Genomic DNA, 21,879 nt, shown 5'->3' with positions numbered 1-21,879 from the left:
CCTCCCCCCCTTGGTCCTGACTTTGAGAACTGAAATGAAAGGGGCAAAAATTAGAATAACATGGATTTAAAAAAATTTATCCTTTATTGTATTATTTTTTCCATTACCGCTTAGTCCTCTTATATACCCCTCCCCTCAGCCATCATCACGCTGTTGTCCATGTCCATGAGTCCTTTTGGAATTTTTTTAAAGTTTGAAATTCTTCTGACATTAAAAGGCAGCATATGCCTACTCACTATCCAGTTTAGGAATGAAACCAGTACTTTATCATTGAAGCCCCCAATTTCCCCTGACTGGTCCCACTCCTTTCTCACAATCCTGAATTTGGCGTTCACCTTCCCCATGCACGTATTGCTTTCACTATATACTTCTAGTGATCTTTTTGTGATACAGCATTTAATTTCAAGAGTAAAAAGCATAATAAATCCATATGTGTACAGACGACTAGAAGGATATTGTCTTAATTTGAAGCTCACCTGGGGCCTGTTGAGAAATCAAATGGAACTAAGTAGTAATGGTGTGACCAAATCAGGAAAGACTCCAGTGTTAGGAGGAAGAGCTTGGACAGAGCAAAGAACACACCTATGGTGAAAGTGGAGCTTTAGAAAGTTAGAAACAGGTGCTAGTTGAGGAAGGAGTTCTGGTTTTCATCTGGTTGAAAACTCATCTCCTAAACAGTGATTCAGCTACCAAGGACTGACCCTTCTAAAAGAAAATGGCTATTCACTGCTAGGTCTCTCCACATGGAGCAGTGGAAGCAAAACCAGCTTGGCCTTTGAGTCACAGAGTGTGCCAATGGACAGGGTTCTTAGTGCCTCTGGTCACAACGGCAGAATTAAAAGATCTGGCCTGGACTGAGGGACGCTACTGAAGTTAAGGGCAATTACCTGTTTGTGAGGCTTGCGGAGACTGATATGAAGTCAGATATAATCAGGTGCTGTACCAATTCACAGAGGCCTACTCCACCAGCGTGGGGGCAAACAGGAACTAAAATGAAGGCAGGTTTCTACTGAATGCCAAGAGTTGGGCAGAGAGAGGGGAGGGGTGAGAACCTGCAGTTTTTCTTATTGCCTACAAGTGATTAGATCATTCATTACTGTTTAGGGATGAAATTCCAGGATGAAAATTATCAAAGATTTCCTGATTTAGGGGGAAAAAAAACCCCAACCAAAATGACAAACTACAGAGGGAACCACAGGTGTCCCATGGAAAAGGAGGTTTTGTCTGCAGGCTGCTGTGCCCTTACTTCCAAACTTTTTGGCCATCAGCAACACTGAGAGGTTCTCATTGACACTTCCCAGCCTGCAGCTGTCAATCTGGAGAAACTGCAGGGCTTTCGCCTGTAGGAGCTGCTTAAATATTACTCTATTGTGGCACTGAAAATAGAATTACAATAAAACCAACAGAAGAATCAGCCCTGGCCTTCAGGATCTCTAAACCTGGCAACACACCAATTCCAAGTCACTCATTAGTGACCTTCAGAACGCCTGGACTGTGTGTATCCTTTGTTCTCACTTGGCATTAGGCACGCTCTGATTGTGCAGGTGGGGACCTTCCGCTCACTTCTTTACAAATCTGCTGGTGGAACAGTGTGAGTCATGTAAAGTCACATTGCTTGCCATCTATTAAGGAATAACTGCCCTAGTGAAATGAAGCATCAGCATGAAATACGGTGACAGTGATGAGCAGATGGCACGGACAACAAAACAGAACCATGGCAAAGCAGCATTGCTCCTTTTGCTGGGAAAACCCGAGACTCTGCTCCCTCTCCCTGCTCTGCTCATGGGCTGACTGCCGCAGGTTTTGGCAGCCATTTGTGCTTCGTTTATAAGCACAAAATGTGAATGCAATAATGTTTACTCAACTTGGAAGCTGGCTTTCTTAGAACCACACAGTGCGTTTTATGCCTTTGCAATAGCAAGTTTAAATTGCCTTATAAATTTCCATTAGACACTTTGATAAGAATAAATGATCTTAATCATTGAATTTTAGAATAACCCAGAAACTTGTGACTGTATCTGACTTTTCACTCTAATGAAGTGCTGTAAAATGACCCAATTTCTAAGATAATGAAAATTTCCCAACTCAAAATACAACAGGTAATGTAGCCTAATATGATGATGCCGTCAGTTGGTGGCCAGTGTGTATTGACCCTAAGGACACGTTACTTACCTGTTCTGTGGCAACGCCAATTCCTAATGGGACCAATGCCTATAAAATACAAGGCAACCTGGTGTTATTTTCATACGTTTTTGAATTGAAAATTTAGTGTTTAAAAATTCAGAGTTTAAAAATTTAGAGCTATATATTTAGTGTTACTCAGAGCTGAAGAAAGAAGTGTCTCTGCTGTGGAGTGGCACAAGGCAGTCAAGGGGAAATGTGTGCACACAGGAGGTGCTGCGTGTTTCTGTAGAGGAGAAAGACAGCACTTGTTCATGTGCTGCTCCCTTCCTGGCTATGGCTCTGCAGGTTCTGTCTGGAGCCTGGCTGTGGTGTGGAACTGGCAGAAGATACGAGCCACTGTGGCCAGTCACAGACAGGAGCGGTTCAACCTCTGGCTGAGTCCTTCTTATAGGTCATCACTCTCTTTATTCCCATCTTATTGCCCCCTTCAGTGGTTATTCTAGAACTCCTGAAGCTCAGTGGGTGACCATAGATCTTACTTCACAGGTCGGGCTCAGCGGGTGAGGTACTGGAATCTGGCAATACTGCTCTTTCTGTCCTTTCCGCCGAAGCTGCGTCGCTCCCCGCCACCTGGGCTCTAGGCCCACTACTCCAGCGCCCACTGGGACTGCACAGCCACACACTCCTCTCAGGCATCTTTGGTTTCTCCCTGGCTTGGCCTTTCCATTGTTTAGGGAATAGTATCAATGACGCTAATGGCTAACACTTTCAGGGTCCTTATTACCTGGCTTTGTGCAAAACCCTCAGTGAACTGATCCCTCATCACAACCTGGCTGGATAGAAGCCATCATGATCCCCATTTCACAGATGAGAAAAGGCACACAGGTGTATTCACTGTCCTAGTCAAAGCTTAGAAAGTTGAGCTGGGGCTTGAAATTTCAGCTAACTCCAGAGCCAGAGGAGGCATCTTAATCACTAGGTATGCTGACTTCCCTGCAGAAGCATCTTTCATTTAGGAGCCAGGTGTCCCAAATTCCACTACCTGGCCTGTCTTTAACAAGATATGCGGACTTCAGGGAGTCACAAACTACCCACAAGTCAGAGCAGAGTGGCTTGTGGCCAAGGTGCCATTCAGTGTCAACAGCTTATGGTGCTGAAACTCCTAATTTAAGTAGGCTTGGTTCTTTATTTCAAAAGAAAATGGGGATGAGAGGAAGGAGGAATGGTGGGGAGGAAAAGCCATTTGACTTATTCATCATACCATCTTTAAAGCATATGTTTCTGACTCTGAATATGTACCAAATTTTATTTCCTCCTTTAAATATTTCCTGAATCTTCCCTGTTCTAGCTGCCCTCCACCTCGCTTAATGCAAAAGCCTCCTAGCCCCATTCCAGCCTCCACTTTCTTTCTGACCATTCTCACCCCTCCTATACCCCCATGTTGCCCAACATACATGTTGCTACCAGTCAAACCATTGTTATTCTCTCATTCAAGAACCTGTGGTGCCTTGCTGTGTTCAGCCGCATCTTCTGAGCAGGTGGACCCATAACCTGGCCCCACATGCCCGCCTTCTCCACAAACCCCCCTCACCCCCACCCCATGCACTCCCATTCCACTGGGTTCCTCCATGGTTCCACTGTGCTGGCTATTTCAGCTTCCCCCAGCCTTGGTTCCTCTCCTCCTCGACTTCTTCAGATGCCTTCTGAGGGGATGGCTTCCCCCATGTAAACAAACCCTCAGAGGGTTGAAGCCCAGAAGAGCTTCTGAGGAGACTCTCCAGGTGGCAGAGGTTCCGACCTTCTTTCTGCTGCCCTCAGCACTCAGAGCCCCGGCCCCGTGCTCCACCTGTCTCTTTCATGGATCCTAGTTTTCTCTCCAGCCAGGCTGTAAAGTGGGGAAAGTGGAAGGCATTCCTTAAACACAGGTTTTTGTAGTGTCCAAAATATGGAGATCCTATGTTGATTTACTGAGAGAAATGGACCCCACATCCCAGTAGGACCTGTGACTTCATGTAGGTACATAATGAGGTATCCCTCCTGGAACTGGGGACTAAGATTGTCCTTAGAGGAAAAATTTCAAGAGCAACACACAGAGGGGGAGAGTAGAGCAATGCCAAGTCACCTCAAGAAGAAAAAACATTTCCTAGGCTCCTAGGCAGGTGGGCCTGGCCTCTAAACCAAATGAACATACTAACCCAATGGCACAGCGTGGTGGGAAAGGGTTATTCGATGAAAACATAAAAGGGGAGTCAGAGGCATATGATAGCTGGGCCTGTACAAGTACTGTCTGGGGAGGTTTAAGACTCCACATGGCTGGGGCCAGACTGAAGCAGGTATAGCTGCACTGCAAAGAAGGATGTGTTGGGCCATCTTGGTTTGACATTAACACATGTTCCAACCCCGTTGACCAGTTCCTGCCCTGATTCCTCCCTCATCCAGGAGCCTTTGGTTGCATATGGAACTTGCTCTGGTCAGAGGATACAAAAATCTAGAGCTTCCAGAAGTTACAATTTTCCTTCTAAGTTAACCAGCTGGCATTCTGGTTTTATATATCAGTGCTGTAAGCTGGGCTAATGGGAGACTCCACTCCCTGAGAGGTGAGATGCTTCTCAGCTATTCTAACAAATCAGGTTCTTCCTAAACCTGAAAAGGAGAATGGCCAGCTCCCAATTAGGGTGGATTTGTGGAAGTGAGCCCTGGGACAGGGAAAGAAGCAGACAGCCTTCACCTGGTGAGGCCTGACCTTGACATAGCTGAGCAAGCCTTTCTTTTGAGTCATCTAGAGGAACCTACTTTTTTTTTTTTTGTTTTATTCTGGGTGAGTAAAATATTTTTAATATCAATCAGATTTCTATTTCTAGTCATGAGACCATGTCTATTAACATCGACAGGACAGTGGGTAGCCTTTCAGCTTTTAGCTATTTGCTTTCTCTAAAATAAATAGAAATAAGGGCAGTCAATAAACTTAAGTGAACAATTATTTCACCTACTTTATCAGGAAAAGTAAAGGGAAATAGGCGAAAGAATTTTAGAATCTGTTGCAACCACCCTGGAAAACCAAACAAAAAATAATATGGCAGTGATAGGACAGCAGCAGCTGCAGTTTTTCTACCTTGGAGATGATGGCGTGTCCCAAAATGTCATCAGGGGAGGTTGGCTCCTCAGTCCACAGTGGCTTGAACTCAGCCAGCTTTGACATCCACTCCACTGCCTCGGGCACATCCCAGTGCTGATTGGCATCCATCATCTGTGAGGAGAGACCTTCGGGGTGAAGTCTTCCAGGTGCTGACCTTGCTTCAGGGCTGTGGTTCCCAGAATGGAAATGCTGTCACTAGTACCACCAACTACTGAGCAAGGCTCCCATAGGGAGCTTGACGTTTCTTCTTTGGAGAACCATCATGCAGCCATAACAAAGAGTCAAAGAGTAGCCATAGAGATCAGAATTTTGGTTCCAGATACTGTTAAGTCCTCAATTATGAGTGCTGTAAGAACTTAACTCTTATTTGTATCAATTAGCCTATGGTAAAGTTGGTTTCCTTATACATTATTTCACCTAAAGTTACAGAACCTATCAACATCTCTAAGTGAGGCCTTACTGTACTGTCTTTGGAGGAGATGTCCAGAAGTGCCCTGAATGGGGCCGACAACAAGTGCTCCCTGGCTCTGGAGCTCTGACCCAGTCTGCATTTAGATGCCACCCGAATATATTTGTGTTGCAGTGTTCATTGTTTGTAGGAACCATTTTATCACATTCTGAATCATGGACAGCCAATACTGAGTTTGTTCAATGGTCATTCATTGACTATTGCTTGCTATGTGTCTGGCACAGTGGTAAATAACCAAACTCTACCATTAGTCTCACACCTATGCCACTAGGCATTTTATGCATTTTTTCCATTTAATATTTATAATAACTCTATGAGGCAGTTCATATTAACCCATCTTACAGCTAAAACTGACATGCATAAAAGTTAAGTAATTTGCCTATGAATAATAAGTCAAGTAAATGGTGCTTTCAAGTCTAGGCCTCTTACTCCAAGGCCCTAGGCCTCTTTGTGCAGAGATCCTGCCTGAAAGCCACGTGCTGGGTCTGCAGAAACTAACGAAGGGCCCCTCCATTCCTGATGTTATCTTGTTTCAAAAACAGAGACACAGAGACAGCCATCTCTTGCACAGCGATATTCCACATTTTTCATCTCATGGCACATATAAACTAATTACTAAAATTCTGCAGCACGCGAAAAAATATATTTGTTGCCAATCTTACCAAAAATAGATATAATTTTGATTAATTTATGGAAAATAATAGCAATTATCTACACTTTTTGCTGCAATGTGACTTTTAAAAAAATCAGGTATCACCTCGGCTAGTGTGGCTCTGTGGATTGAGCAAAGCCTGTGAGCCAGGGGTTCACCAGTTTGGTTTCCAGTCAGGGCATGTGCCTGATTTATGGGCCAGATCCCTGGTTGGGGACGTGCAAGAGGCAACTGATCAACGTATCTCTTGCACATCAATTTTTCTCTTCCTCTCTTCCTCCCTTTCTCTAAAAATAAATAAATAAAATCTTTTAAAAAATCAGGTGCCAATACTTGTATATAAGTATTTCTGGTACCAAGAATTAACCAATTAGATACAACCTTATTATGCAACATGACCAATAAGATGCAACTCTATTTTATGACCTATATATTTATGGTTCAAGACAAGGTATTCACACTAGGCAGCTATTGTTGTGTTGGCTGTTGTCATTTTTTTATTTGACAACCTAAGGGAAAAAATGTCAGTGCCCCTGACTAAGTAGTCAAGTATTGATCTTGTGGCATACCAGTTGAAAGTTGCTGCTCTAGTCGAATGTGCTACGTGGTAAAAGTGCCTTCATAGAACACTATGAGAACTAGGGGACAGTACACCCAGAATCAACTATTATAAATAATCTGGATGATGATGACCTCATAAGTAAAAAAAGTAGCATTAATTCACATATCAATAATGGGACATCTGATCCTAGGTCAAGGACTCCAAACATCTATTTTAACTTAGGAAACATGTCTCTAAAAGTTCATAAAAAAACATCTTATTATGACTTCCTTTTATGAAAATATTTTAAATGTAATAATAACTGTTTTCAAGACTCTGCAGTTAGGAATACTGATCCTTTCATTTATCTCAAAGTTCCAGCATTTCTTCAACAATGACTCTCTGAGACCCACTTACCTGATGAGCTACATGTGGGGCAGACTTGTTAAGAAGGTAGAGGAAATAGTTCATCTCCCTGGGTCACACTGGGGCACCCATGGGAGAACTGCTTGCCCAGGTGCATCCATATTAGCAAGAAGGAACAATCCCTAATCCTGATCTTAACTAGTTCTGCAGAATTTAAAAAAAAAAAATTAACTCTCAGTCCCTGCAATTGTTTGCTTTTTAAAGAGTTCCCCTACTGTAACAAAACCACAAAGCTATACTTCCTCTGGCATTCAGTTTTAAAATTCCCAATGTTTTTTAATCCTTGATTGAAATTTGTAGTTTGGCCCTGGATAAAGGCTTCCTGTAAGGCTACTTATTTCTCAATGGGAGGAGAGGATGTTTACCAAAGTCTTCTCAGGTCCAATTATGTCTCTGATGAGTCGGCACCTACGGATGTCATCCTGGAGATCAGCACCAACTTTTACCTTAAACCTGTAAAATTTGGTTTGATAGTTTATACGTCTGACTTAGCAAAGATATCTGGATTTTCTGCAGGAGTGACTGTCTCTGTCAATAATTCACAGATCACATTTTCTAGCAACTTCTTGCCTTTCCCAATCTTCAGAGAAATCACTTGAGAATAATCCTACAAATAGTATCTCTTTTTTCACTGTCATAGGGCAATGACTATAAAATACTTTCTGACCTAAAGTTAAGAAACCAGAGAGAGCAGTTAGATTTTTAATAACATTAACTGAGTTTTTGCTGTGCCATGAAAAAGAATTAAGGATGAGAAAGGCACAGGCTTCAAGAGGAGAATGGGGACTGGGAGAGAGAGCTGAGTGAGTCCTCCCGTCATATCCCGAATGAAAAGGGTAGAGTTGACAAAATATTCCTGTCTACAGTCCTTTACAAGAGGGCTTCATCCTAAATCAACTCGGTGAGGTTGGCTACAGGGACCCTGTGGTGCAGGGGCCTTGGTTACATAATTAGGGAGTAGCAGGGGTCTCCTTTACATCATCGCTGGCCACTGCAGGAGCTCCCTTAATCTGTTTTGACACCCAACTACTCTCTAGACCTGGGCCTCCACGCTGTTCCCCGTGACTCTGCTGAAGTTGTTTGATTTGTCAGAAGAGATGTGGTCAGCATGACTGTGAAATGACCACATGCAAGGTGAAACTGGCACCCTCTCCCTTGCTCACCAGCCTCTCTGCCCTGCACACTCAACACCAAGGCTGCTGCTCCAGACAGAACCTGAGGTCCTTCCCCTACCCTCCATGATGCCCACCCTCTATGCCAATGAAAGCCCCCTGCAGAACACCACACACACTCAGCCACCTGCTGCCATTCTCTCCCCTCCATTCAGCATGAAACACATTTCTATCCCAGGTGAGAGCTTCAGCTTCTGGATGTGGGCTTCCTATGAGGGGAGGCCTTTGCAACCTCCCCTCAGCCTTCTCTGACTCACCAGATATGACTGTGCCAACCTTTCCTGGGTGTGTGCAGAGAGGGAAGGTGCCAGGATTTACTGAGCACCTGCAATGAATCCTGACTGTGCTGGTCCTTTTCTGATATAGCAACTTTGAGAAGAACCAAGAGTTAATATTATTCCCTACTTGTAGAGAGAGAACATGAAGTTCAAAGGGGTTGAGAAATTTGCCCATGATCACACAGAAAGTACTTGCAGGCAATGAGGGAAAAAGGTAAGATTTGATTCCAAATCCATCACATCTCTAAGCCTCTTTCCACCACATCATGTTGCTTCCTTCAAGTTCTTAATCCCCACCCTGTATTAGCTGAGGGGTTCCTAAGGATTCAGCGCCCTCAAACACACACATCACGCAGGAGTCTTGTTAAAATGAAGATTCTGACACAGCAGATCTGGGGAGAGGCCTGAGAGTCTTCACTTCTGACCAGCTCCAGGGGATGGTGATGCACCCGTTCCATAGACCACACTTTGAGCAGCAGGAGACCAGGTTGCCAGACTGACTGAGGGTCATGTAAAGCCTGGGGATTTATCTCAGGCAAATAAGCCACCTTTAGCTGCACTGATGGACTCACAGTGACTAGATCAAGAGATGATGGTCCCTTTGTGTCCTGTACTGTGTCAGAATCCAGGGCCACTAGTTTATCCAGAGGAAGACCCTAGGATGCCCAGGGCTCCACAACCACACAGGAGGGAAGTGCAGATGGTTAGTCTGGATAGAACGGCCCAGAAGAAGAGAAGAGCTGTCTCGAGGGCTTGGCTTTGGAAAACTCTGTGCAGATTTGGAACCAGTGACTGAAAATCATATGGAAACAAAGGGCTTATGACATTGAAGCTCTTTCTAACACTTGAAGCCCTCCAACAATGCAAAAGTTCCTTCTAAAGTTCAGCTCACTGCTTCTGGAGGTTTTCAACTAAAAGCTCAATCAATGTTTGGTACTGATGGTGAAGAGTAAATTTCTAGTGGATTTCTAAGAATCTGCTTGCACTGATTGGTGCTTGAAACCAGTGATCTCCAAGATCTCTTTCAACCCTGATGTTCCATGATTCTAATTAGGACTCATGTCTTATCTCTCTCTTTTTTTTTTTAATCCTCACTTGAGCATATGTTTACTGATTTTAGAAAGAGATGAAGGGAGAGAGAGAGAAACATTGATGTGAGAAACATTGATCAGTTATCTCCATACGCTCCCCCACCAGGGACCAAACCCATAACTTGGGTATGTGCCCTGACTGGGATCAAATCTGCAACATTTTTTGGTGTATGGGACTTGGCTCCAATCGAACTACCGGGCCAGGGCCTTGTGTCTTATCTTTGGATAAAGAGCCTGGCCTAGGCTGAAATGTCTCTTATGTGTCCCTACATACCAGACTGCTCTTGGAAGAATCTTGATCTTAGTGCCTCTTGATTCTGGCCCCTCTCCATTGCTGAGCCTCTCTTGCTGCCAATTGGAAAAGTCAAGTTTATTATCACACAAATAACTTACCTGGTCCAGCCGCTCTTCAGGGCCTCCGTGCAGAGCTATGGAGAGAAGTGCACAGCCATCACCATACACTGAAAAGCTCCCTTGGTCTATTGAGCACCTCATTTCTGATCTGGTTTCACAAACACTCGTTGTAGCAGGAACCAGAAGAATAGCCATGTGTTGTTGAAATTCACAGCAGAAACAGCTTAGCCAACAAGCATAACTCTTTGTACTTGCAGAGTGACTTTTTTCCCTTGTCTCTACGGTAACCGTTTCTTTAATTGTCACAACACTCCTGGAGGGGGAGTGCAGCATTTATATCCCTCTTTTTAAAGCCGTGATATTCTGTGGCATCCACAGGACTAATGGAAGAGTAAGAAATGGTATCTAGCTTCTCTCTCTCTGTCTCAGTTGTGGGTGGGTACAGTACAATAGAGTGATGAGTCAGCCATACAATTATTGAATGCTATGTGTCAGCCACTGTGATGTGAACACTATCCAGTTCACAGCATTTTTCTGAATTTTCAAAACCAGCCATGAGGTAAGAGATTATTTCCCCATTTCTCTACGAGGAAGCTGAGACTCAGCTTGATTATGTGTAACACTGTACAATAGTATGCTGCTGCCTAGGCATACTATTCCAGTTCCTCTGCCTAGGAATCAAATCCTTTCAGAACCCAAAGTGGGAGTCACTGGTCACATCGTCCCAGCTGTCCCATGTCAGAGTCCTGTGTCCACAAAGTGAATGGCTTTGCTTTTGCTTGAGTAAAAGTACTTCTAGAATGAGGCTTTGGAGCCATAAGGATTTAGAAAGGCTAACAAGAAAATATTAAAACTCTTCCAGGAAGCCAGGAACATAAAACCTGTCTACCAAACCAGGTTCAAATGCTCACCTGCTTCAATGTGTCATCTGAGTACCCCAGCCAGGTGCATGATGTGGTGTAGGCAGGGTAACCATCCATTAGCATTTGCTCTTCTGTGGAAACACAATGCTTGTCAACACTTTGTTCTTTCCAGGGACCTTCAGAATTAGATTGGCTGCAGCTAAGCTCCTGCTCCTCAGAGAATCTCCTTCTGATCCTGCACCAGCCCTTAGTCCAGCCCCTGGATGCATTCAGGATCATGCACATTCTGAGGATGTCAAAGTGGGGGGTGTGGGGAGAGGGGATTACGGGGTGATCAGGATACCATCTAGGACTGCCCACTAGCCAAGGGCCTTCCTGCATAGTCAAACAACACTCAGGAGGCTTCTTCCTCCAGATTCAAGTGGCTGTTAAGGACCTGGCTGCTGGGCATGAGGCATTTGGAAGGACAATGTGAACCCCCAAAGGACAAGGGCAGTCAAAAGTAAACAATGAGAAAAATAATGAAGGAAATTTCCTCATAACCCGCCTCTCTCTTTTTTACCAACTTGACCTTCCTGCAGTATTTCTGGAAAAAATAAGAAACATCATCACTCTCTTAGACAACAAATGTTTCACATGCTATGTTGTTTACACATAAGCATGCGCTAGAAAGTTTCCAGTCCCATCACTTGAATATGACTCACCGTAGGCTTCCTCCTCAGTCAGGACATCAGTGATGTACCTGAAATCAATGCAGGATAGCAGTGTCCTGGGATCCTGGCAGCGTGACAGGAGGAGGAAATGGCTGGAATCAATTCAGAAGTGGATTGTGTTTCCAAGAATCTGCTTAGACTGATACTTGGGCTTGTGCTTTTGGGAAATGGCCTTTGGGATTTGTGTTACATCGTTTGACTCCATCATCCCTTGGTGTAGAGTCCTTCAGAGGGTCATTGCCATCCTCTGATGAAGTCCTTAGGCCCTTATGCTCAGACCGACCCCTTGCTCCCTCCTTATCTCTCCTTTGCCTCAAAACTTAGGCTCCCCATTCCAGACTCTGGAAAGAGGACGGGGCATGAGGTTAGCACTCAGCACAAGTTAAGTGAATAGATGAGCACAAGATGTCACTCAATGTGTCACTGCTTCCACATTTCAGGCTGACCGTGATACTAAGCAGCTTAGAGGGAGAGGAAAGAAGGCTGATCTCAGAGCCAGGCCACACTGGGTCAACCCTGTGGCCACTGATTACCAGCTGCATAACCTTGGGCAATTCCCTCTACTGTCAAATAGGGACCACTCGCTTTGCTGACAGGAACAGAGTGGATTGAAAGTGAGCATGCCCAGCATGATGATCACTCCCTGGATCATCACTAGCTGCACTCTCTCCACCCCTTCCTGCCCCAGGCTTGGGCTCTGGCCACATTAGGAGGAGGACATTCAGCTAGGCCTCTGGCTGAGACCTCCCTTCATCCCAACTAACAGACACTTAGGAAGCAACCGGGAGCTTTCCCACTCAGGTTTTACTGTGCCCAATAGTATTCCACTATAACTGTTAAAAATCGTAGTTCTTTCTATGCTGAGGTTCTCCTTCTTTTATGAATGCTGGCATTGAAAGAGGGAACAGAATCTAAAGAATGAGAAGTCCACAAGTGGGATTTCAGGCACCCCAGGTCATTCAGTTTTGGGGGCTTCCTCTTGCATCCCTCTCAAAGGATAACCTTGAGCATGAAGCTGGTTGAAGAAGTCCCATCCTTCCCCTTCAGATGGCACCCCCATGCTACCCACAGCCCTGTCAGAGAGACAGTGTGATATTCTCCTGTCTTCACTTTCCTCCAGAGAAGGGAAAGCATCTGTTGGCCCAACTGTCTTTAAGGCCATGGTGTCCTCTTTTTTCCTTAATTGTGATGCCAAATAATAACAAGGGCCTTCATTTGTTGACTAGGAGTATTTTAGTGACCATCCAAGGCATCACCCTGAGGTAGCTGATGCTCAGAGAGGTGAAGTGACTTGCCCAAGGTCACCCAGCCAGTAAGTGGTAGAGCCCGGATTCAAAGCCAGGTCCTCCTGATACTGCAGGTGCTCATCCCTGTTATAAACAGGTGGAGGAGAAAGGAGAGCGAGGTATGTATCTTTCAAATTCAGTGTTTGGCTCCTGCCCTGATGGATCATACAATGGAGACACAACAGTCTCTCATCTGTCACTCTATTTCAAAATCAAAGTGACCAAATAATATCTTAATAATAATATCTTGCTCTTCAGGGTTTGTAAATCACTTCTCTCATTTGGTCCTTGAACCAATTCTACCAGGTTCCCAGAGAAGGTATGATCATCTCTTTTTCATAGTTAGAAAATGGAGGCTCTGAGAATTTGCATTACATAAGAAAGCTCTGCGGTGGGGGAGGGGGGCCTAACTCAATGCGTCCCCTGGGGCCACCCAGGGATCCACAGACAGGCCTGACTATATTTACTGATTATCAAAAGGCAAGTAATCCATGAAATCCATTTATTTACAGAAACAATTATAATGTGAAAGAATTTACTTACCATGTCGACAAGTAACTTCCACAGAGGCTTGAAGAAAAAAAGATTTGTAAAATATATGCATCAAGTATGAAAGTAAATGAAAATTCCCACTATCAAACACCTGTCCACTTGTCTCTTAATACCGTCTCCTAGCCCCTCACTTCTGCCCACCCTCTACTTCTTTTTCAGTCCTTTCTAACCTACTTCTACAGTCTCCTGACTACTGCCAATACCTCTAAGGGAGAAAAAATAAAAATCAAACAGTTGCCTCTGTTTCCTTTGGGGGCCAGCTATGTATTTGTCTTTCAGGCTGGTTATAGAGAAAGTATCTATTCCCCTGCACATGCCGTGTTTTTCCGCAGAAATTCTCCTGAGTTACCTTTCTCTCCTGCTTGGCCCACAGGTCCCACACAGCATTGAGAACGGCTGCTGTAGCCAGATGCACAACACCTTTCTCAGGACCGATCTAGTTAGGAAGCAAAACACACCAGCATATCTTAGAAATAAATGAAAAAGATATTTAGGTCCCCTGGCCAGGGTCACATTTCAAGAATTAAGAGGCAGCAATTGAAACTCACTTAAAAGGCTAAGTGGTTTTTTTTGGGGTTTTTTTTTTAAATAGTGACTACAGACGTGTTTCATGAATATTGCAGAAAAACCCTCCTGTACATACAGGGTCTGGCAGAAGTAATACTTGCTTGAGTGTTAATAAGTGCATATCAATAACAGGCGAGCTTCATATCTGACACAGAGCAGGGCTACTGAGAATCAGTTTGCATGTCAGTAACAGCAGGGTAGCTTCATACCTTATATGCAAAGATGAATATTTTGCATATCTACAGGGACAACCAGGAAGATTGGCATAACTTAAACCCAGGATGCACCTGGAAGGAAGTTCCTCCTACCGCCCCCCCCTCCCCTTACAGTGCCTGTGCATGAAAACTCAGACGGTTCACTCCACACCACAATTCGAAGACCATGCAGGAAGGAAATGAGAGAAAGGACCCTTGCTAGTGGGCCATGAGAAGGTGCCATGTGGGTTTGGATTAAGAACTGGAGATCGCAGCAACAGAGCTGACGGTGCTGGGAACCGTGAGAGGCCTGACTAGCCGAGGTCTGGACTTTTGTTCCTTTTCTTCTGAAGCACGGTACCCTTGACTGGCCTGACTGGGCAAAGAGGAGGAAAGGCAGGACTGTGTGTGTTGGGTGTTTTAAAGGGATTTTGAGATTTAAGGGCAACAATTAGCCATTACTCAAAACCTGTTTAACTTTTGAATTAATAGTTCCTTCCCTTTTCACCAAACCCTGCCATTGAGAGCCATAATTTCTATGGACGGTGGGCAAAGAACCTAGAACAGAGGGACCCTGGGGCAGGGGGGCAGTGTATCAGTGACAGTATGTGGGCCCCTCCCACTGGGTCCATTATTTGGTAACACTTGGTAGGGTAATAATATGGGTGTAATAGTTTATAGTTTTAATTTGAACATTTCACCTAAAATGTCGTATGGTGTGTTTGAGTGTGATATTGTTATATTACAGAATTACATGGTTATGATTTTGTAATAAAATAAGGGTTTTATTTGTGCCAGACCACTGTATATTTCTTCTGTCAGTTGCTTGTATGGAAAATAATATAATAATTAATAAATAATATAAAAATAAAATCTGTTATGTGTACTCACAACTGTAAACCTACTTTTCCTCAACACTGTGTGTATATATATTATATATAATAAATATATATTTATAATATATATTTTATCTTTTATAAATATATCATAACATTTATTTTACTGAACTATTTTTTTAGTAAGTTGCAGATGTTATGTCCCTTTAACCCAAAATATTTCAGTGTGTAGTTCCTAAAAACAAGGATATTTCTCTTATATAACCATAGCACAATGATCAAATTCAGGGACTAGAACATTGATAGAATTCTAATACCTAAAAGACTGTTCATAATCAAATTTCACCAATTGCTCACATAATGTACTTTATTTTACTCACATATTGCATTTAGTTGTGTCTCTTTAGTCTCTTTTTATCTGGGACAACTTTTCTATTTTAAAAATGCTATTGAAGCCCTGGCTGGTGTGGCTCAGTGGATTGCGTGCTGGCCTGCGAACCAAAGGGTTGCTGGTTCCATTCCCAGTCAGAGCACATGCCTGGGTTGTGGGTCAGGCCTCCAGTAGGGGGTGCATGAGAGGCAACCACACATTGATGTTTCTCTCCTTTTCTTTCTTTCTCCCTTCTCTCTTTAAAAATAAATAAATGAAATATTTTTAAAAATAAACATGAAAATGCTATTGACATTTTTAAATTATATTTTGTTGATTATGCTATTGCAGTTGTCCTAATTTTTCCCCTTTGCTTTCCCCCACTGAGCACCCCTGAACTCTCTCAGGCAATCCCCCCACCCTTGTTCCTGTCCATGGGTCATGGGTGTAAGTTCTTTGGCTACTCCCTTTCCTATATTGTACTTTACATCCCCATGGCTGTTCTGTAGCAACTTATTTGTACTTCTTATCCCCTCACCTCTCACCCATTCTCCCACACCTCCCCTTCCCATCTCTTTATCTTTAACCTTTTGCATTTTAATTATGATGTGAATTGAGGTGGGCCTCTTTGTGTCCATCTTGTTTGGGACTCTGTGCTTCCTGAACTTCCATGTTTATTTCCTTCACCAAATTAGGGAAGTTTTCTTTCATTATTTTTTCAAATAGCTTTCTAATTTCTTGCTCTTTCTCTTTTCCTTCTGGCACCACTATGAAATGAAAGTTGCATTGCTTAGAGTTGCCCCACTGGCTCCTTATACTATCCTGATTTTTTTGGATTCTCATTTCTTCTTGTTGTTCTCATTGGTTATTTTTTTGCTTCCCTATGTTCCAAATCATTGATTGATTCTCGGCTTCATCACTCTACTTTCCCTGCAAATTGTTCTTTATTTCAAATTGGTGTATCCTTTTTTCTAACTGGATCTTTTTTATGCTGCTGAGGTCCTCACTAAGTTCCTCCAGCATCCTTTTAACCAGTGTTTTGAAACTCTGTATCTGATAGGTTGTTTATCTCCATTTTGCTTAGTTCTTTTTCTGGAGTTTTGATCTGTACTTTCATTTGGACTATGTTTCTTTGTCTTCTCATTTTGGCAGTCTCCCTGTGTTTGTTTCTATATATTAGGTAGAGCTGCTTTGACTACATGTCTTGGTGGTGTGGCCTAATGTAGTAGGTGTCCTGTAGGGTCCAGAGGCACTGCCTCCCCTGTCACCCAAGCTGAGTACTTGAGGTGGCTACTTAGGAAGAGATACAGGGACTAAGGGCTTACTAGGCTGGTTGTTGCTTGTTTGAGAGGATTTAGGAAGCATGAGCCAAGATAAGCCTTTCATATGAAAAAGCCACTATTCACAGCTTGGGTCAGTTGGAAATTTGGGTGGGATGGGAGTCTCAGGAGATATCCAGGGCAGAGCAAACAGTGTTAGCCAGGTTGATGGAGTCTTGTGTATAGCACCAGCCTGCCAGCTCTGTGGCTCTATGGGGTAGGGCTCAGAAAAGGGGCAATGGCCTCTTCCAGCCTTTCTGCCTGGGAGAAAGCTGTCCTACATCTCTTTCCATGATGCCAGACACTTCGGTTCCTTCCTGTATGCCACTGGTGCCTTTCAAGCTGATATCCCAGTGCTGGAGCTCAGAGGGAATGAGTCTGAGTGAGTCCATGTGTGGGTTCTTTTAAAAGAACTGCTTGGGACTATAGAAGTTTCTTCTATTGACTCAATCCCTGCTGGTGTTTGCAGCTAGATGCTATGAGCATTGGAACCCTGAGCTGGGGGCCTTATGTGGGTTGGGACTCCTTGCTCCCTAGATACCCCTCCCAAATTTTTATCTACCACATATGGATGTGGGACCAGACTGTTTCATGTCTCCGTTCCTCCTCCCAGTCTGGATGGATGTGGTTCTTTTAATTCTGTAGTTGTCAGACTTCCATTCAACTCAGTTTCTGATGGTTCTGAGTGATGGTTGTTTGGTAGTTTAGTTGTAACATTGGTGTGGTTGTGCAAGGAGGCGAGCTGTGTTTACCTATGTCTCTATCTTGACTTGAAGACTCAGGGCTTTTAACTTTTAGCACTTGGGTAATTTAGCATCCATTAGGTTCCTGTACTGTGAGGTTACTGTATTTCCTTTCTAATAAGGAGATTAATATTGCCCCCAACATTTTAGCATTTATTGAAATTCTTGCCTCAAACAATTATAGTTATGATGGTTATAATATGGTGATTGTATAATGTTATCATTCTTATATATTAGGTTGTGTTCTGTTGACAATCTTTCCCTTGTTGTTTGTGTACTATCTAAATGGACTCATGGATTCCTGCATAATTCAAGGAATTATGAGCCATTGCTACCATATTCATTTTGATGCTTGAATTGACCCAGATTTGGCCATGGGAGCTTCTTCAAGAGGATTCCTTTAAAAATGAGTTTAACTTTGCAGAAGTTACAAATGAAATCTGAGGCATTGTGAAAGAGCATTCTCTTGTGCCTTTCTCTATTCATAGACAGAAGACTAAGCAAAGTTAGGAAAAGACAGAGCCAGTGTCAGCAGGCAAGGGCAAGGTCCCGGTTACTAGTTTGATCTTAAGGTGATAGAATCCTTTCTTTGGGAACCACACTTTTTTTATGCCTTGAACTTCAAGTTCAAATAAGATCTATACACATAAAAGGTGCTCTGATTTCTATCTTTCCCTTTTTAAAAAAATTCTCACTCAAGGATATGTTTATTGATTTTTAGAGAGAGAAGGAGAGAGGGGGGGAGAGAGAGAGGGAGAGAATATCAATGTGAGACAGAAATATTGGCTGGTTGCCTCCACTACATGCTCTGGCTGGGGATCAAACCCACAACCTAGGTATGTACCCTGACCAGAGATGAAACCTGCAACCTTCTGGTGTATGGGATAATGCACCAACCAACTGAACCACCCAGTCAGGGCTGGTCTCTATCTTCTTAACTTCCCTTACGTTTCTGTCCTTAATTTAATACTACTCACATTATCTCTCCCCCAGGACGGTTGGCCATTCAGTGCTTAATCCTCTAGAGGGTCTAGACTACTTCTTCCCATTCAGGGAGTGGAGATGAAACCCAAAAGGGCAGATAAAGCTATCAGTATCCAAATATGCCCAGATTCAAGTCTTATAGAAAGTAATCAATGGCCTCAAAATATGGATTATCTAATGGTTCAAGTCCTAATTTAATTTAAGGTAAAAATGTTTTACCTTAAAGTTTTAAACCTGTCATTAATTTTATGTTTTTCACAGAGGACATCTTAGAGACCTTAGTAACATTATTAGCAGCAGCATTTTACAAAATAGACCCCTTACCCATCTGAGCTGCCCATCACTTGTGAGCTGCCTGTAGAAGCCTCTGAAGTCACCAACGATGTCCCTAAGGTCCTTGTTAAGCACATGGTGGGGCCAGGGCATTCACAGAACAGACAACGGTAAAAAAAGATTTAGCTCTTGTGTATGTTTTGGTATGAAGTCAACAAATTAAGATATGCAAGCACCACAAGCAAACTAATGCTGGCATTTTATGAAAATAATTTAAATACAAAAGGTATATGCTTTTACAAATTGTCCCGCACATGGCTTCTGTGATTATCACAGTAATAGCACACAGATGGAACAGCTGTTAATCTGTATACCGAGCTTAATTTATGAATCAGTTGCCATGTGAAAAACAGACTGTAGATCTGAAAATTTAAATCATGTTCCCAAATTATTTTCATGTTCACTTTGTAAAGTGTCCTGATAGTCAGATCCAAAACCAAACCTTGCTAGTTCATTGTTCCAAAGGAAGAAGAGGACTAACTTATAGAATTTTTTAAATGCCTTTAAATTATCGTCAAGTATGTAAAATATCTTGAATTCACAATATAACACACTATTAAGGATGAAATAAAATGAATTTGCAATTAACTTAATACATGTAAAATGTTCAAGTACATGAAAACACTATCCAGAAACATTAAGTTGCTTACTACTGACTTATACTATATTTTTCATAGGTAATTTGAAGGTTAAAACTAATTTGGGTCAGTGTTATCATCAATTATTTATTTTTGGCGTTTTACTTAAAAAGGCTTTAATTTTGTTATTCCAGATGAAAAATAAGTAAAGTAAGAAATTAAATGGGAATTTCTATTCTGTCTATCCTTTGCTCAGTAAAACACTTTGTCTATGTGTAAATGGCTAAAATAATCAAATCATCAACTTATCCCCAAAGCAATTAATTTATTAAAAAAAATTTGATAAACTTGTTTGGTATTGCCATAGTTTCAATATTAAAATTATCAGGTAATTTAATAGGATAATTGTTCAGGTGCAGTTTTAGTATCAATCATATCCTAGGAGAAAGACCTTTGAAAGTATTTGAAATGTACTCTTTAACATGCCTACCCTCTGGATGAAAAAGCTCTCAGACAATAGTGTACATGCTCTTGTATAGAGCATTTAGGGCTAAACCAACCATGTTGTGTTCTCTAGGGGTTTTTTTAATGAGATACAGAATCATTATAGTCTATATATTCATACCCTAGAGTTGTGGGGAGACAACATCCTCCTCAGTCCTTGATGGTTGGTGCTTGGATTAAAACCATCTAAAGAGTAAGTCAGCGACTCAGAGAGAGGTGTACCATTATCTATATCAAAGCTTCATCTCATTGATGAAATTGGTGCTAGAAATCATTGACTGAGGTGCACATCTCATTTGTGTTACAAGGGCAAATGAAGTAACTAAAGTTAAGGATGATCTCATCATTTACATCTCTAAGGGATGCACAAGCAACAGTAATATATTCACCTAGCTTAATGATTCTCAACCTTTTTCCTCTCATAGCACCCATAAACTAATTACTAAAATTCTTCAGCACACCAAAAATATATTTTTTGCCCATCTGACAAAAAAAAAAAATGGTATAATTTTGATTCATTCACACCAGACAGCTTTGTTGTTTTGGCTGTTGCCATTTTTTTTCCATAGACATTTTTTAATTTGACAATCTAAAGGAAAAGAGGTCAGCGCCCCTGACTACCATATTTTACTGTGTATAATGTGCACCTACGTTTTTGGCCCAAACTTTCAGGAAAAAAAATCTTTCATTTTAATTTTTAAATTCAATTTTTTATGGATTTATATTTATAAGAAAAATCAATTATCGTATTCCAGGGTATTATTTTGCTTACAGATATCATTATTGCTTTCCAGAGTTACATTTTTAATGCATACGCATAAATAAAAGAATTAAAAACATTTATATAGATACAGAATTAGTACTACCCATGTACAATGAGCATTCTTATTTTTCCCTCAAAAATTTGGGCAAAATAGTGTGCATTTTACATGGCAAAATACAGGTAAATAGGCATTGCATGTTTAAGCCATGGCACACCAATTGAAAATCGCTGATCTATAGTATGTGGATTTTCCTTGCCCAAACTGAGACCACTGCAAGAAGTTAACTAAGTTTGGTGCATTTGATAGAAATTTGGGCTGTGGTGGTCTGATTCAGTGTGGAGAAAATCCATTTCAGGTGTGAATGCTTGATGTGATAGTTGGGAAATTCATCTGGAAAAAACTGGCCTGTGAAGGCAGCTTCTTGCTAACTAAACCCAAGGTTCTCCACTGTACTCCATCTACCCAGGACTCAATTCTGGGACCCTCCACCACGGCTGGCGCGACACGTCAGTAAAGCCCATGGATGACCACAGTGTTGGTGCGAATGCTTAAGGCTGTTTTTGGTCTCTTTAAAAATTCCTTCTCTTTTTCTTTTCCTACTTAAACAAACAAACAAAAACCTATATCAGTCTATTCTATACATTAAAAAAACAACCATAACCTACCCATCCACTCTCCCTTCCTTTCTCTTGTTCTCTCTCTCTCTCTCTCTCACACACACACACACATACTCTCTTCACAGTAATGAGGAAATACTATTTCTTTTCTTTTTTTTAATCATTAAAAAATGATTAGGTAAGTAATCTGATAAAGCCTGTAGGAGAACCGTGATGAACTAATGGGATTTTTTTTCATCTCTAATGCGAATGCTCTGTAACACATTCAGTGATATTGCAGTGAGTTACCTGATATATGTAGCAACGTTAAAGTTAAAGTGGATTCTGTCATGTTGTGGTCTGAAAAAGGCAGAAGCCAACAATATCACCACAAAAGAGTGACTTATTAAAGTCATAAAGAGATGGAAATTGAT

General features: G+C 42.1%; 1 protein-coding gene across 1 annotated transcript in view; it reads right to left on the bottom strand.

The window, feature by feature from the left end:
• Positions 1-21,879, bottom strand: part of ENOSF1 (enolase superfamily member 1) — a 36,395-nt gene that overhangs the window by 8,288 nt on the left and 6,228 nt on the right. The window contains 13 exon segments of the mRNA XM_054583423.1: positions 888-987; positions 1,247-1,376; positions 2,173-2,211; positions 5,237-5,371; positions 7,714-7,801; positions 10,283-10,317; positions 11,155-11,237; positions 11,654-11,692; positions 11,811-11,883; positions 13,649-13,675; positions 14,007-14,093; positions 18,995-19,084; positions 19,086-19,129. Coding sequence (XP_054439398.1) covers positions 888-987; positions 1,247-1,376; positions 2,173-2,211; positions 5,237-5,371; positions 7,714-7,801; positions 10,283-10,317; positions 11,155-11,237; positions 11,654-11,692; positions 11,811-11,883; positions 13,649-13,675; positions 14,007-14,093; positions 18,995-19,084; positions 19,086-19,129 — 970 coding nt within the window.

The sequence above is a fragment of the Pteronotus mesoamericanus genome, unplaced genomic scaffold (genome assembly GCF_021234165.1).
Source record: "Pteronotus mesoamericanus isolate MK-2021 breed Mesoamerican mustached bat unplaced genomic scaffold, CSHL_Meso_final contig_74, whole genome shotgun sequence".
Classification (NCBI taxonomy): Eukaryota; Metazoa; Chordata; class Mammalia; order Chiroptera; family Mormoopidae; genus Pteronotus; species Pteronotus mesoamericanus.
Note: the sequence above shows the minus strand (reverse complement) of the source record. Positions and strands in the feature narration are given on the sequence as shown.